The sequence below is a fragment of the Musca autumnalis genome, unplaced genomic scaffold, assembly GCF_047663935.1.
Source record: "Musca autumnalis isolate F117 unplaced genomic scaffold, ASM4766393v1 scaffold_4, whole genome shotgun sequence".
In the NCBI taxonomy this organism is placed as follows: Eukaryota; Metazoa; Arthropoda; class Insecta; order Diptera; family Muscidae; genus Musca; species Musca autumnalis.
This window is the reverse complement of record NW_027411977.1, coordinates 159,714,548-159,732,357: the sequence shown is the minus strand read 5'-3', so window position 1 is coordinate 159,732,357 and position 17,810 is coordinate 159,714,548. Positions and strand designations below refer to the sequence as shown.

The window sequence follows — 17,810 nt, the reverse complement described above, 5'->3', positions numbered from 1 at the left end:
GTAGGTATAAATTGTTAAACCAAAATTATTGAAACAGGTAAAAATATTTGTTAATATTTCTCGACAAATGTAAATAACAAAATTTTTGGAAAAAACATTGTTAGGTAAAAATGTATTTTCCAACATTCAGGTTATTCCATTCTACGAGATACAGGTAATAAAACTCCGACAACATGGGTGTTTACACAATTATAATTATTGAAATATTTTTACGAAATGTTATACGGCGTTTATATTATAGTTTTTTGCAGGGTTAACCTTCTTTATGGGGATTTATTTGAAGTATATACAATGGAAATGACATTTGAAACCCAGACCCACTGGGTTAACCTTGGTATATGTAAACGGCCTATTAGGCAACAAATTGAGCAACGAACGGCGTCAATATTAATCCAATCGATTCAAAAAATTAAATTCTTTATTTCTGCAATTCGCATTTTGATGTTTTAAAAACACATTTGGAACACAAGCAATTCAGTTTCAAACATGAAGGCAATAAAAAACTAACAACATACTTATCAAATAAAGGAGGAAGTTTAGTCCATTTATTTTTATTACATTCTTTTAAATCCATGATGTACATTAAATAATTTTAACATTCTAAATGGTATTAATAAATTAAATGATTAGTCATGAAATTTTACATTTCATACATTTCGTACATTTTTATTCCCTCCATCACTACTATTTTTTGCAACACCGCTAAAAAAATGGTGATGCATGCATCAAAAGTCGCAGAGTGTGTACAAGGCCATAGAAGCAGCGTTGCCAAAATTTAATGGTGACGACGGTTATGCTGTTACTAAGTGGGTAGCAGAATATGAAAAAGTAACGAATGTTATAAATTGCACGGCGGCAGAGAAATTTTTGTATGCACGTCGAATGTTGGCTGGTAGTGCAGGCTTGTTCGTGCGCGGAGCAAAGGCGGAAAGCTGGTTGGCATTAAAGAAGGAGTTATGCGATGAGTTCCAGAAGCCACTTGGAACTAAAGAAATACTACGGCGGTTGGACAACCGCAAGTGGCAGAGAGGCAAGGAGAGCCTACATCGATATGCATTGGAAATGCAGCAATTGGCAGATGGGGCCCCCATCACGGAAGCAGAATTAGTCGAGTATATCGTAGAGGGAATGTGCGACAAGTCGGCGGCATCCCTAGTCTTCCTACACGCAGCAACGGTGGATGCCTTTAAGAGATTAATACCACGGTACGAGAAGATGGTAGCCGAGAAGGCCCAGCGGCTGGCAAGAAGCAACATGATCGATCCAGCCCTGGCTGCAACCAGATGTTACAATTGCCAGGGGCTTGGACACTACGCAGCCAATTGCAAGAAGGCGCAGCGGCCCATGGGGGCCTGTTTTAAGTGTGGTCGGTCGGGCCACTTGAAAATACATTGCCCACTCAGAGCTGTGGGAGCGGTGCAGGAGCAGGAGGTCGACTGGAATATTAAGGTAAGAGTAGCTTTAGGTCCTAGAAATTCCGGGTCTAATTTTTATCTCATTTCTTCCTTGCTTGACACGGGTAGCCCATGTAGCTTCATCAACCAGGCGCTGGTTAGGTCCCTATGCCCGAAATATAGAATGAAAAAGGAGAAGCCCTCTCACTTTAGGGACCTGAATGGAGGGAGATTACAAGTGTGTGGCCAAATACAGGCAGCCCTTGAATTTGGAGGGAGAACAAAAGTGATTAATTTAAATGTTTTAGTAGATAAGGCTCCGTGTACTTTGGTGCTCGGAAGAGATTTTTTGAAGTTATTTGCAATTAGTTTATGTGTAAGAAAAGGGGAAAAAAATACCGGGAATACTTTTGTTAAAATGATTTTAAAAGCGGACCCGAATGATGAAAAGAAACGAAGGCCGCTAATAAAAAATGAATTGAATCATAAACTGTGTGGTGTTCTTCCTAATCCCAATAAAGGGGAAAAGCCTAACCCTGTAAAAGCAGTGAGTATGGTTAAAGGAGTACAGGGTACGGGAATAAAACTGGTAAAGGAAATGAACAATGAGAAAGTTCAGGGTAAGGAAATAAAACTGGTAAAGGAAATGAACAATGAGAAAGTACAGGGTACGGAAATAAAACGTTTAAAGGAAATAAACAATAATGAAAAGGAACAGGGTGCGGAGTTAAAACTTATAAATAAAGTAAATGATAATGAAATACAGGGTGATGAGTACAAACATAATGATCCCGAAAGGGAGGTGGATTGTGGAGAATTTCATCATTGTGAGGAAGATAATGAATTTGAGGTGCTAGCGGGAGAAGATAATCCCCTGCAGGGAGTGTATGTTGTTAAAGAAATACAAAAGGGGGATGAATGTAGCGCAAACACCGAAGACACTGAGGAAAGGTGGGATATTAATCCAGATTTAAATGAATATGAAAGAAAGGAGCTTTGCAAGCTGATTAAGAGGAATTATTTTGAAAAGATGGAAAATGAACCAAGGGCTTCTGACTTCAAAGCGTCAATTTTGGTGAACTCAGGGAATGCAACCTACTGTTCGCCTAGAAGACTGTCCTTTGCGGAGAAACAGGAGGTTAGCAAAATTATTACGGACCTGTTAGAGAAAGGGATCATAAGGCCCAGTAACTCTCCTTATGCATCACCAATAGTGTTGACCAAGAAGAAAAGTGGGGAGATCAGGATGTGCGTGGATTATAGAGCACTTAATAAGATGATCGTAAGGGACAATTACCCTTTGCCCCTAATTGAAGATTGTTTAGAATACCTTGAGGGAAAATCGTGGTTCACGATAATGGATTTGAAATCCGGTTTTTATCATGTGAGACTAGAAGAGGACTCGGTAAAGTATACGTCATTTGTAGTGCCAAACGGTCAGTATGAGTTCTTGAGGTTACCATTTGGGTTGAAAAATGGACCAGCGGTATTTCAACGTTTCATTGCGGGAATTTTTCACGACTTTTTGGAAAAGAATGAAATGGTAATCTATATGGATGACATTGTAATAGCATCAAGGACATTAGGAGAGCATATCCAATTGATGAAGAAGGTACTGGACAGACTAGCCACATACGGATTAAAGCTCAAGATAGAGAAGTGTAAGTTTGCATACACTGAGATTGAATATTTGGGCTATAAGGTTTCAAGAAAAGGTATTGCACCTTCAGACGGGCATGTTAAGGCAATCGAGGAGTACCCGATGCCTAAGAATGTAAAAGAAATGCAAGCATATTTAGGGTTATGTTCATATTTCAGAAAGTTCGTTAAAGGCTTCGCGTTAATAGCAAAGCCCTTGTATGCACTAACTAAAAATGGAGCAAAATATGAGATTACGGACGAGTGCAGGGAGGCCTTCGAAATTTTGAAGCGTCATTTGACTTCGAGCCCTATTTTAGCGATTTATAACCCAAGTAGGGAAACGGAACTGCACTGTGATGCGAGTGCAATAGGGTTTGGGTCTATCCTGATGCAGAAACAGGATGACGGTGTATTTCATCCGGTAGCTTATTTTTCGAAGAGAACGATAGATGCGGAGACAAGATATCACAGCTTCGAGTTAGAAACATTAGCAATTATATACTCATTACGAAGATTTAGAGCATACCTTGAAGGTATACAATTCAAAATAGTAACAGATTGTAATTCGCTCGCGTTAACGCTAGCGAAAAGAAATATAAATAGCAGAATAGCGCGATGGGCATTGGAATTGGAGAACTATAGTTACACCATCGTCCATAGAGCGGGCGAGAAAATGGCCCATGTGGATGCATTGTCAAGAATAGAACAGAGTAATAGGGACGAGGTGGTAGCAACTATAGAAGTAGAGGATATAGATTTTCAGCTATGCGCAGCGCAGGCTAGGGATGCAGAAGTTAATGAATTGAAAGAGAAACTAGAACAAGGACCGGTAAATGGATATGATATGGTAAATGGGGTGGTTTATAGGAAAATTAACGAGGATTTGCGATTTTTCGTCCCGAAAGACATGGAAACGGAGATTATTAGAACCATGCATGAGAAGTTAGGACACCTTGGAGTAGACAAGTGTTATTTGAAAATGAAAGAGCATTATTGGTTTCCAGAAATGAAGCAAAAGATAGAAAAATATAAGAAGACTTGTATCAAGTGTATTATGTATTCCGCTCCTCATAGGCCTAACGCAAGGGCGCTACACAGTATCCCGAAGGAACCTAAACCGTTCCACACGGTTCATTTGGATCATTTAGGCCCCTTACCGTCCCTTCAATCAAAAAGAAAGCATATTCTGGTTGTTATAGATGCTTTCACGAAATTTGTTAGACTTTACCCAGTATTGACGACGAGCACCAAAGAGGTCAAGGCAGCATTATTAAAGTATTTCGATTACTATAGTAGGCCAGTTAGATGCATTACGGACAGAGGAAGTTGTTTCACCTCAAAAGAATTTGAAGAATTTTTGGAAGAGAAAAACATAGACCACGTTAAGGTGGCTGTCCACTCGCCCCAAGCAAATGGTCAGGTTGAGCGAGTGAACAGAACCTTGGTGGGAATGTTGGCTAAACTTAGTGAGCCAGTAGCACATGCTGACTGGGTGAAACAGCTTAGTAAGATTGAATTCGCATTTAACAATACAGTGAATAGATCGATTGGGGATACTCCGAGTAGGGTACTTTTTGGAGTCAACCAAAGAGGAGAAATAGTTGACAAGCTTACAGAATACCTAGAGGAGAACTTTTCAGGCCCGGGGGGGGGGGTATCAAAGAAATTAGAGATAAAGCCGAATTGGCTATTGCGAGGACGCAAAAATATAACGAGCAGCGATCCGAGGAAAAAGGTATCAAAGTAAACTCATTTAAAGTAGGTGATTTTGTAGTAATCAAAAACGTAGATACGACAGTGGGCGTAAATAAAAAATTGATACCAAAATTCAAAGGGCCCTACACCGTGCGCAAGGTGTTGCCACATGATAGATATGTTGTGGGCGACATTGAAAATTGTCAAATCACCCAGATTCCTTATGATGGGGTGATAGAAGCGTGCAATATGAGATTATGGAAGACCGATGACCCCGGTAATGGGACCTAGGGCTGCTCTGCCCGATGTATATAGTTGCAAATAAATTGTACATAGTAGTTGTTAAGTAGTTTAAGTATTTAGTCCATTAGTTTAAGTACACTATACACTTGCGTAGTTAACTTAACCCCCATGTGACCGGGGCGGTCACACCTATCAGGTTGGCCGAGCTGTAGTCGAATAAAGTAATGAACACACCTAGTTTAAGTAAAACACATATCGATAGTAGTTATTGGGTTGAATACAACCATGTATTTAAGTAATCGATAATTGTACAGTAGATAATAAGGGTTGATAAGAATAAATAATCGCGTCATGCAGACATTCATTGTGTGATCGGCAAACTGAACGGACGTGTTTCAACACTATCACTGTTTCTATTAAACCACCCATATGTCACGTTTTTCGGAAGGTGGAGACGTTCTTTGAAGAACAGGCCAAGGAACTATGGCATAATGAAACAAGGTGCAACGTGTCAAGGGCCATTTGGCCGAATCTTTCAACAAAGAGAACAACTTCGCTTTTAAGTCTGAGTAAGTCAGAAATCAGGGTATTGACGGGAGTCATTACCGGCCATTGCAACATCCGAGCTTTTTTTTTTTTTTTTTTTTTTATCGAACGTTCCCACGCCTCACTTTCCCACCCCTGCCGACCGAGGGGGCGACCTCCCTTTTACGTAGGGATCGCGTACACACCATGATCCGCATCATGGTGGGGTATGAGAGGGAAATTGAAAACCAGCTACAGAATTTACTTCATCAGCTAGTTAGTTACTTACTAATACATTTTTATATACTATTCATTTAAAAATAAAATTATGTTAGATTTTATAAGGTCAAGGCTCATGCCAAAGTCTACATTACAATACATGGAATTAAAATCTACACACATTTTGTTAATAGGATCTCCCATAGAGTAATTCGTGCGGTGGAAATCTCTAAATAAGGGTTGATAGTTTCTAATTGTTCTACAAGGAACATTTATTCTAATAGATGATATTAAGAAATCCGAGGGAATATTACCCATTAAAATTTTATGCACCATCATAGTGTTTAACATTGTGCGTCTACTTTTTAATGTAGGTAATCGAATTAATTTTAACCTGCTTGTATATGAAGGCAAGACAAAATCGCTATTCCAATGTAAACCTCTCAGTGCAAAAAGCAAAAATTGTTTCTGCACTGATTCAATTTTATCAGAATACATTGCGTATTGAGGGTCCCATACAACAGAACCATATTCTAATATAGGTCTTACAAGTGACGTAAATAGTTGTTTTGTTATATAGGGATCTGAAAATTCTTTGGCCCATCTTTTTATAAATCCTAAAACTCCATGCGCTTTATTAACAATAGAAATTACATGATTATTAAATTTTAATTTTCGATCCATCAAAAGGCCAAGATCAACAAATGATGCTACATTTAATAATTGAGAACCGTTATTATTGTATTGCCTTATTAAAGAAGAAGATCTGGAAAAACACATATGTTTACATTTTTTTAAGTTTAAGTCCATACAGTTGATTTTACACCATTGAAAAAGGCTATTTAAATCACTCTGGAGAAGATCAGCTTGCTTTTCCGATTTATGAGTAATGAATAGCTTGACATCATCAGCGTACATTAGCAATCTAGAATGCATTATTGAGTTTGGCAAGTCATTTATAAATAAAAGAAAGAGAACCGGTCCGAGGTGACTTCCTTGCGGAACACCCGATGGCACGTCAATCGATTTTGAGACACATCCATCAAACAAAACTGTTTGTGATCTATTTTGTAAATAAGAAGATATCCATCTTACTAAATTAGTATTAAAGCCCATATAATCTAATTTATACAACAAAAGCCTATGGTTAACCCTATCAAATGCTTTGCTGAAATCTGTATATATTGTGTCAGTTTGATTATGCCGAACAAATCCTTTTATTACATTCGATGTGAATTCTATAAGGTTTGTTATGGTCGAAAGACCACTACGAAAACCATGCTGATATGGACTTAGCATGGGTTGAATTTTATGGGAAATTACAGAAGTAATTAATTTTTCGAACAATTTAGGAATTGCACTTAATTTTGCAATTCCTCTATAATTGGATACATTAGTCAGACTGCCTGACTTATGTAAAGGTACAATATAAGACTTTTTCCATATTGCGGGGAAATGACCGAATTTAAGGGAATAGTTAAACAATAGAGTTAAAGGGGTTGACAATGCAACTGAACAATGCTTCAGAATTAAACTAGGTATTCCATCGGGACCTGGACTTTTAATGGGTTTTATCGGCAAATGGCAGGATGATGGCGTGGACTATTGCAGGCTCTGTGAAGATGAGGAGGAAACGGAGACGATCGAGCATATTCTATGTCGTTGCCCGATGTTAACTCGAAAGCGGTATAGACTAACAGGAGTACGCTTTCATCCAAGCTTAACCTTCTACTCAAACATGGAACCAACAATCATAAACAACATCATTAAAAATCTGAAGTGGCTGGGACGGCGCGACCCATAAGCGTAACTACTTCTCTGACAGTTTTTTCCACCATCGCCAAATAAACCACCCTCTCTGTCTTTATTACATCTTCATTCTTTCTTATAAATAATTCATTTATTACTACTCTCCAAACCACACCCCGCTTTTTTCTTTATTCTTCTCTCTTTTCTCTTCTCTTTTCAGGTAATTCTGAACCTCCTTTTTTCTTTATGGATGATCACAATGGACCGAAAGGTCTCCGAGTGGCGTAGTCAATATACATATATATTGACTACACATCCCCAAACCAAACCTAACCTAACCTAATATTTGTTTTTGGTGTGGTGAGTTTTGTACAGAAAGATGATTTGATTTCTGGTGTTATTTCTTTATTAGTTGTGGTTTCCCTTGGATTGGGGTTAGTGATATTTGTAACGGTAGCTGTATTGTTGTTTATTTACACCAATAGCCACATGTTACTTGCCTATGCTGATGACATAGACATCATGGGACGATCAGTAAAGGAAGTAACTGATACCTTTAGGAAGGTCGAAGCAGAATCTGCGAAAGTGGGTCTGGCGGTAAACGGCGAAAAGACCAAATTGATGGTGTCGACGCGCAAAGCGTCCATAGAGCTCGGACCAACCGTAGAAGTTGGTACCTACAATTTTGAGGTAGTTAAAGACTTCGTCTACCTCGGCACTGCCATAAACACAACAAACAACATCAGTTGTGAAATAAGAAGAATAATTGTATTGGCCAACAGATGCTACTATGGATTAAGTAAGCAATTTAAAAACAAAGCCACATCTCGTCAAACAAAAATAACACTATACAAAACGCTGATACTACCCGTGCTAATGTATGGCTCCGAAGCATGGGTACTTGCGCAAGCAGATAAGGCAGTGCTTGGTGTGTTTGAGAGGAAAATTCTTCGAAAGATCTACGGGCCGATTTGCGTTGACGGTGAATATCGACGTCGTATGAACCACGAGCTATATAAGCTATACAAAGACATGCATATAGTTAAACGTATCGAGATGCAACGATTGCGTTGGCTAGGCCATATCATGAGAATGAGCGATGATGAACCCGCTAAAAAGGCGTATGAATACATGCCACATGGCGGTGCACGCAGAATCGGCAGGCCTAAGCTTCGATGGAGCACACAAGTGGATGAAGAAATGGAAAGGCGCGGTATTCCAAAAAGTCAAGCGAAAAACAGAGAGGAATGGAGATCTTTTCTTAGTTCGGTCTATGGAACAAATGTTCTGTAATGGGCCAACTAAGTAAGTAAGCTGTATTGTTGTTATTTTTATTTGGTGCATTATTTCTTCTGTTTCGCTCTTCAGTTATTTCTTCAAGAGTTTCAATGGGAATATCAGAGGTTGCTATGTTTGGTGTATTTTGTACTGCTTCTTTAAATGAGCATTTGTTTTTAATTTTATATTGAAGCACTGCTTTCCTCTGTTTTATTATAGGACAGTCTTTGTTGTTGGAGCGGTGTTGATGTTTGCAATTAACGCATTCGACTTTAGTGCAGGGAATGGGATCATGAGTTGTTGTAGAACAAATCAAACAAGTGGAAACTTCTTGTCTGCAAACTTTTTTTTGTATGTCCCAATTTATAACAATTTTTGCATTGCAACGGGTTGGGAATATATTCCTTTACTTTGCAGTTGATTATGCCGATATCTATAGATTCTGGGACATCGTATAGATTAAAATCAATTATGTGCATCGGTGTGTTGAAAACAGAGCCATTCTTAAAAGATGTAATCTTTTTACAGCCGGTTACACCTTGGGCTTTTAACCCGTCCACAATTTCAGCTTCAGTTAGGTTTGTTAGGAGGTCACAATATACAAAACCTTTCACTGTATTTAAGGTAGGTTGGAGTGTACATTCTATGGAGCATATTCCAGCGAGGCTTTTTTCTCTGATAAAACGATTCGCCTGTAATTCATTTTTTGTTAATATTAACAGGTGTCCATGAGTAAAGAATCTTTTCAGAGTTGGTTCACTTGATATCCCTTGGATGGCTTTGGAGACGAGGAATATATTAAATGAACTTAAAGGTTTACCCTTATTATATATTTTGGACAAGGTTGTTTTCTTGAAGTTGGGTTTATAAGAGCGGGGTATTGCAAAGAGTTGCCAAGTGAATATGTTTTTTTTTCTTCTTGCCGAAAACGAATATCCGATATAGGGTTGTGAGAATAAATATTTTTGAGAATTGTCACTGATATCAGAATTGTTGTGTGTGATGAGAGCACGAATGCTGACGGTAGACTGGCCATGTCTTTTTGAAAACAAAGTACAGGTCACATTTATAGATATTGCTCCCATATATACAGTATAATCTCGATAATCCCTACACCACAGGTTTTGGCTCAAGACTCAATTTTCCCAAATTACAGAAAAAGCCATTCAGATCGTGAAAGTAGAGTTAGAAATATGACGTTTTTAAAGTTTACAACAGGATTTAAGCAAAACACGGGAAAGATGTGAAATTTCATTTTTTTTTTTTTTTTTTTGGAAATTAACATTTTTTGAAATCTTTGCCCTTTAGGTGTGCCTTTTGCAACTTTAATGAAAATATTGCGGCGACAACTGTCAAAATTCGAAGCATTTGTAATAATTAGTAAAAATTATCGAATACACTGGCAGGTATAAGTTAATTGATTGTGACTACAAAAGGGTTATGATTTTTCGACTGTCTTATCAAAATTGTTTTCCTGTAGCAGGAATAAAAAACTATATTTTTTAGCATTCCAAATGCTTTTCTAGCAGAAATATGTGGGTGGTTTTGCCATGTTAAAGACATTTCCAATGTTTTTGACTTATTTTACCCCTACCACGCTATTGTGTGGTTTTTATAAGTCATGTCATTTTGCACTAATCATTGGGTGTTCTTCATTTTGCTTATTATTCATCGTGGATGGGTATAACAATAATCGATCACTTTTCGCAGAGGAGTGAACATTTCCCAATTCTGTATTAAGCGGTTGTAAGGGTACAATATAGATAGATATTATAAAATTATGTATTTTTAGTACATTAAACTTAAACCATGTCATCAATATTAAAGCGGCAGTTAGAGCATTTTTCCAAAGAAGCTTTTTGTCCACAAAGAACAAAAATTGACAATACTGTAATGTCTGCATATACATACTGAATAAAGGACTGACTACACACTATAAAATATATTCGAATCTAATATGTGGATAGTCAAAACGTATAATTCTAATTATAGTTATATTCCAGAACCTGGAATCGTAACTGGTACTCTAGTACTTTTCCCATTTTGTGCTAAAAACGAACCCTTTTTCCAAAAACTAAAAGTAATTGCGCTTTTATCTAAACAAAAATTGCGATGACTAACTCTAGCTCGTTTGTTTTTCTGCTAGACAATTTTGGCCGAGTAGAAACTATCACCATATTTGGTCGTGTTGTTTTTGACATTTCTGATTGAGTTTTTGAAATTTTCCCATTACCTACATTTGTATAGGAAGCAACTTATGTTGTAATAGAAATGCTGGGTTATTTGACATTTTCTCACCTTATGAAAACTGATTTAGGTCTTTTTGGTCCAGATTTATTGCTGCGGCGGAATATCTGGAGTGTCTCAATAACATAATAATCTGCAAAAAACTATGTTAAACGGCAAAAAACTTAATTTAGAAGGCTTTTTTGATAATTTTCCAAATTTATTTGACTATTTTCGTCAAAAAAACACTTGCATATTTAGCATGTTTTTTGCATATTTTTTTGCATATATTTTGCATATTTTTTGCATGTTTTTGATATGACCCCAAATATCAAAAAATTGACCCTCAAAACTCCTAAATCCAAAATTTGAGTCCAATCGGATAAGAAATAAAAAACATGCTAAAATCAGATGTCTAGTTATTATGTAGCACTTTTCTGACTTTTCCATGTGATACACTTACTCTAAAATGCTTTTTGATTAGAAAAAAGCAATTATCTGGTGCTGCCTTGGGGTATTTCGTCAATTTCTTTAATCAGTCTCCTGCCAATTCGTGGGTTTACTACTTTTGGCCTACATGACGTCTTTAGTTTGAGCCTGCCTTCTATCTCGGTGCGGTATATGATGTTTTATACACTTCTCAGGTTACGAGAGGAGATTTTAGCGATTTCTCTGGCGCATTTACCATAATTATAGCTGGAATAGACCAAATGTAGCATATTTTCCGAAATCCGTTTACCTGAATTTCTTTTTTTCTGAATATACCGCCTATGTTACACACAGAACAATTAATTTATGATCAAAAATTATGGATTTACATGTCCTCATACCATCAAATCATAAAAATCCTTAGAGAAAAAATCGCTGGGAAAATCCCACGATTTCATTGCACATTCATTCATTTTGCAATTATTTAGTTGACACTTTTTGCCCGTCGTTTTCGTAATTTACGACCGATTTCTGCATATTTTGGCTTGATGTTGTCATTAACAGGTAAATCAGCAAAACATTACTCAACATTATTGAAAGAATTTCTTGTAATTCCTAATTAAAAATCTAAATGTTTAACAATTCATCGTTTGCAATAATATAGTTGACTAACTGTATGTATATTTTTGTGTTCAGGACAAGACCTACCTGCGGTAAAAATGTCAAAAAAGCCAGTCTTAAGCCAAATTTTTTAATGAGATTCACGGAATTCGTCCGGATCTAGCGAGTCAGCCGTAACAAGGCCTTTGCGAAACTTTCGAGGCTATATCTCGCGAAGTATACATTACATTTCGGCAAAAAGTCGGTAAAGAAGAAATGTTACAAATCTTTGTTCAATTTCAAAACCGCTTACCTTTCATAATTTTGTCGCAGCTTTCTTGACCAAAGGAATGTACAAGTACTAAAGGAGTCATTTTTTTATGTTTAGACACTATAAAAACAAACACACCTTTCTTCTGGTTTAGATATTTCCTTTTTCTTTCGTAATTTTTTCCTCCCAAATTTAATTTATTTCATTCTTTTATTATTTTTTTTTAGAATTCTTGCCAGACAACGAAGCGAATCGCTTTTTTCGGCGGCGGCGCGGTCATTTTCGTCGGCGGCGGCCATGGCACAATTACCAGGTAGATGCATCAGCAAACAACTACAACAAAAACGAGTTCAGTACTGTGAAATGCCAAAAATGTTTTCCAAAAATAAAGCGACTCACACATTTTTTCAACAAAATTTTGTTAGGCAGTTATTAATAAACACATTATAACAAAAATCAGTAAAAAATTCACAGTTTTTCTTTTAAAATTTTGTTTTTTAATTTTGTGTTTTCAATTACAACAACTTTTTTGACAGCTCACAGTACATCAGCTGGGCTGATGCCTATAACCCCTTAACAAAATTTGTGCCACTTTTTTCCAGAAATGATACTTTTTCAAAATTCCCAGCGGTCACGCTGGATATAACCCTTGGACAGAGTGGCGTCGTTTCAGCCATTCAATGAGAAGCTTTTAGACAAAACAGGTGAGAACATCCTATACTGCATATTTATTTGTGACGGAATGTAATGTAAGTGAAAATATTGAATTCCATTAATCAATTATTCAAATCATGGGTGTTATGGCCGCGGCACATACGGTCCGTTGTGTGACGCGTTGCGCGTTGAAAACAACAACCACATGAAAAATGTCTAAGTGATGCCAAGTTTGTTCTTGAAGTTTTCATGTGGTTGTTGTTACTCAACGCGCCGTATGTGCCGGGGCCAGTTAGGATGTGGATAATTATAAGAAAACAACACATGAAGAAATAGATAAGTGGCTACAATTATTACAATTATTAGCCAGCTATGATAAGTGATTGGATGATTCTACTACAGATGTGCGAAAGACAAAAATTTACTACAAAGAACAACGGTACTGGATAAACTACGTTTGGATTTTGCCAAGAATGAAGATCGTTGTATATCGGTATTGAATCCGGCCAAATTTGAACAAAAATCTACGGAAAGTTTTAGGTGTTTGAGCGTATTAGGTATAGCCATCAAGTTAAAAATTGCTACAATTTCTTTAACATTTTTACTTCTACAGGTTCCTTATAATAGCAATATTATGAAGAACTTATACGCTCCAAACGTGGAAAACGCAACCATGACGGATGGGATTTCCGCCAGTAGTTTTTTATGCAAGAAGATCTTTGAAAAGTCGTAGAGTAGTACCTCACTGTGTGATGCATTGTGTTTTTCATTTATGATATACGCGTTTAATTTTAATTTTTTAGTAATTAATGGCACTTTGTTTTTTCTCTTCATTACGTTACTATTGTATTTATTTTGGGCGTTTGTCCTTTTGTTGGAGTAGTGAGTCACTGATTTAAGCATTTTGTATTTCATTAATTGGCCTGTTGGCTTTGTTATACATGTTAAATTGAATAAATAAAAAAAGTTGGAGTTGGACGCCCAAATCAGATATGTTGGCTCAAAGAAAAATCAAAGTAAAAACACAACTGGTGTTTTTTTTTCAAAGTTGTATAAAACAAACAAACCGAAACGCTGAAATTCAGCCGCCGCCATGGCACAATCATACAGGTACCCGCATCAGCCCAGCTGATGTACTGTGAGCTGTCAAAAAAGTTGTTGTAATTGAAAACACAAAATTAAAAAACGAAATTTTAAAAGAAAAACTGTGAATTTTTGACTGATTTTTGTTATGATGTGTTTATTAATAACTGCCTAACAAAATTTTGTTTCTTGCAAAGATATATTAACTTCGAAGAAGTGGCATTAAGATGGTCGTTCAGAAACACTCGACTACCTGCATCATCACCAGTAATGTCTCGTAAATGCAGAAGTATACCTCTATGGTAATTTGCCATCAAAAGATCACGAGTGTGCACTGAGTTAAACTTTACCAATACCGACTTCCCATTTAAGAAGTAACAACATTGTTAGATCAACCCCACACAATGAAGCAATTTTTAAATCGGTGTTCTCAAATCTTTAATGCCGTCTGGCAAACCATTTACTACAATGTTCGCTCTATTAAGCCTCCTCTGCATAATATCTTGTTGCATATGAAATTCTCTTATCTCATTACATCGACAGGAATCTAGCCGTTTAGCCAGGTCGTAGCAGTTTTTCTGTTCTTCATCTAATTTTATAATTTTGGCATTCACTTCCTCTTGAAAACCATCAATAATACCAATAATATTCTCCTGAAAGGATTTGAATTGTTCAAGCAGCTCCAGTTTATACTGATCTTGACGTTTTTCCAGCGAGGAGTTAAGTGCAGAGCAACATTGGCGCAGCTCATCACTCAAATATTTTTTTTTTTTTTTTTTTTTTTTTTTGTGTGAAAATTAAGAGCTAATACACTCCTTGGCCTACTCTTCACGTATTAACGGAGTTTTAAGCCACAAACGAATTATATATTATATCGATATATTTGTCTTTTAGATTGTTTGAATTTATCGAAACTATTTTTTTTTCTCTCTTTTTTTTTCTTTTTAAAAAGCCATAGCTTATTAATTATGAGCACTATTTATTGATTGATTATATTTTAATTGTTTTATTTTATTTATTTTCTTGTTAAATATATATTTATTTATTTTGGTTTTTTTTTTATTTTCTTTGACATAAGCTCTGTTCCTGTAAGTTGGATTTTGTTGTGTTATAGAATGTGCGAAAATTCTCTTTGTTCAGTTTTAAAACTGATCTAGTGTTTAATTTCTTTTTTTTTTATTTTTACAGCCATAGTTTATTTTTTCAAATAAAGAGTGCTTTTTTATCAGTTCATTTTTATGAGTTAATTGTATGTTTTTGATTTTTTAATAATTTATTTTAGTTGAAACTAATGGTTATCTTGTTTTGATGTTGTAGTGGATGAATTATCACAGTTCAATTTTTGCAGCCTTACAGAAATCCACTAGAACAGTCAGCCCTTCGTAGCCTTTGGATATTACAAAGTCGTCTACTGTAAAGTAGTTGTACAATATTTGAAAAGATCTTCTTACAAAGTCGTACTTTCTACAATGAAAAATTCTGTGAGACGCAGTGTCTTCCAAATCACACTCCTCACACAAATTCGAATCTACCACATTAAATCTAGCAAGCGTGCTATTACAAAAACAGTGTCCACAGAGTACCCTATTCATCATTTTTTGCTCTACTGGGCTAAGCCTAGAATCTTTAAACCAGGGCGTTCTTGAGACAGTTGGCGAAATTTTATAAAAATATGAGTTACCCCTTAGTGCGAGCTCTTCATATTCCTGTTTCCATTCATTCCATAAAGTTTTAGCCATTTCATTAATCGCGTCCTTGATTGTCCAGTCCATATTCAATAGGTCACCACTTCTGTGGGCGTCTTTTGCCGCTGCATCTGCAAGTTCATTAAAACGAATGTTAGAGTGCGCCGGCACATAATGAATCTCCGTAACTATTGTTTTATTATTTACTTTCTTTACAAATTCATCTAAAACATAATTATTATGCTTACTATTATTCACTGCTTGTAATCCACTTAAGCTGTCTGTTAAAATCGCTATCTTAGTTATATTGTTGTTTTCAGCGAAAAGAGCTACCTGACGAAAGGCTAAAATTTCAGCTGACATTGAAGACCATTTTTTTTGTATATAGTATGATTTTGTCGTATCCGAATTTACATGGTAAAAAGCGGCTCCAGTGACACTATCACTTACAGACCCGTCTGTAAAAAAAAGATCAAACCCGTCATTTTTCAATTTTTCTATCTTCTCATTCGCTAATTGAATAATTACCTCGTTACTAGCTTCCTTTTTTGAATTTGCAACGTTTTGGAAAAAGTTGGGAAAGACTTTTATTTTGAGGGGTCTGACCCCAGACATGTTTGTGTTTGCAACATTCATCAAAACGTTTTGGAATTTTGTCCATACCTTAGCGTAGCTTGTGTTAATTGACGAATTCTGTTGCATAAGATCAGCGCCTGGTAATTTAAACGCAACACATTTAACAAGCTCTTTTGCTGTTGCAAGTTGAAAACGGTATGAAGGTGGAAGTTCCCCTGCCAAATTATAAATTACTGGCGTAGGTGTGGATTTTATGAGACCTAGTGCCTTCCTCAGGTTTTTATGTATGCATGTTTTGAGCATGTTTTCTGATTGCTTAGTCAAATTAGACAGCGACGCAGCACCGTATTCCATCTTGGATCTGGCAAAAGATCTATATAAATTTATTGCTCTGGATGGATTTATACCATACCTACAACCACTGAGGATGTTCAAAAAAGCAGTATTTCGAACTACAGCCGCCGTAGATTCCTCTATGTGCACTTTAGCAGAACTGTTCGTAGCAATAATTACTCCCAAATATTTTATTTTATTTTCTTGTATTAATTCTTTTCCATTCATTGATATTTTAAGTTTTTGGGGCTTTCTATTGAAATGTGCAATACTGACTTTATCCATGTTAAATCCTAGTTTTAACTTCTCACATTCTTGTTTTAGTTCCATTATTTTACCTTGCAGTGTTGTCTCAGCCGTTTTAAAATTCCTCTCATAGCATAATAAAAATAGGTCGTCCGCGAATTGAAACAAAGTACAGTTGTGGGAGTTAATTTTATGTAAACAGGCCGTATAAATATTAAATAAAGTGGGACTCAGTCCACTGCCTTGAGGTAAGCCATTGTGCACAGTAGCTCTTTTACTACCAAGTATAAGTGTTCTATTGGACATACTCTCATGTAACCACTTTATAACGTGTGCGTTAAATCCATTTTTAAACATAATTAAAGACAGCTGTCCCAGATCTGTGTTATCAAATGCTTTTTCAATGTCGATGCACGCACCGATAACTGTTTTACCTGCTTTCTTGTGAATTTCAACTGAATTTATTAAATCATTAATACAATTAGATGTCGACTTCCCAGGACAAAACGCATAGGATCTACTTGGGATAAGATTATTTTCATCAATATGACTTTGCAGGAGGTGTTTTATAGCAGCTTCTAAAATTTTTTGTGACGTGCACATTAGGGCTACCGGCCTATAGTTGGTAATTTCAGCTGGATTTTTTCCTTTTTTTTGTATTGGAGTTACCCGTATCATTCTCCATTTTTCTGGGAAGTTGCCCTGCATCCAAGTATTACATAAAACATTTAGAAATTTTTTCTTCTCAGTAACCTCCAAAGATGTTATCATCTTGTAATCAATACCGTCCGGTCCCGCAGCCGAGTTAGGGTTTCTGTTTTCTATGAATTTTTCCATGATATCTATTTCCAGATTTGGTCGTTCATCCACAATATTACCAAAACATACTGGGGTTGGTTCTTTTCCTACATTTGACGAGGTGGTTAAGAATTCCAAATATTTCTCTTTCTGATCCTCACTCCA

The 17,810-nt window shown here is 36.4% G+C and overlaps 2 protein-coding genes across 2 annotated transcripts in view; one reads left to right on the top strand and one right to left on the bottom strand.

The window, feature by feature from the left end:
• Nucleotides 1-12,569, bottom strand: part of LOC141401410 (alpha- and gamma-adaptin-binding protein p34) — an 86,766-nt gene extending 74,197 nt beyond the window's left edge. The window contains exon 1 of the mRNA XM_073981656.1: nucleotides 12,313-12,569. Within this exon, the coding sequence (XP_073837757.1) occupies nucleotides 12,313-12,373 (61 nt within the window). The 5' untranslated portion in view covers nucleotides 12,374-12,569. The remainder of the gene's footprint in view (nucleotides 1-12,312) is intronic.
• On the top strand, nucleotides 721-5,358 carry LOC141401411 (uncharacterized). Its single transcript, XM_073981658.1, has 2 exons — nucleotides 721-1,449; nucleotides 1,524-5,358. The coding sequence occupies exons 1-2, from the start codon at nucleotides 721-723 to the stop codon at nucleotides 1,530-1,532; spliced, it is 738 nt and encodes a 245-aa protein (XP_073837759.1). The 3' UTR covers nucleotides 1,533-5,358.
• Nucleotides 12,570-17,810: the final 5,241 nt, after the last annotated feature.

Excerpts from the sequence above, each read along its gene's own strand:
- LOC141401411 (XM_073981658.1), top strand. The coding sequence starts at position 721 with ATGCATCAAAAGTCGCAGAGTGTGTACAAGGCCATAGAAGCAGCGTTG.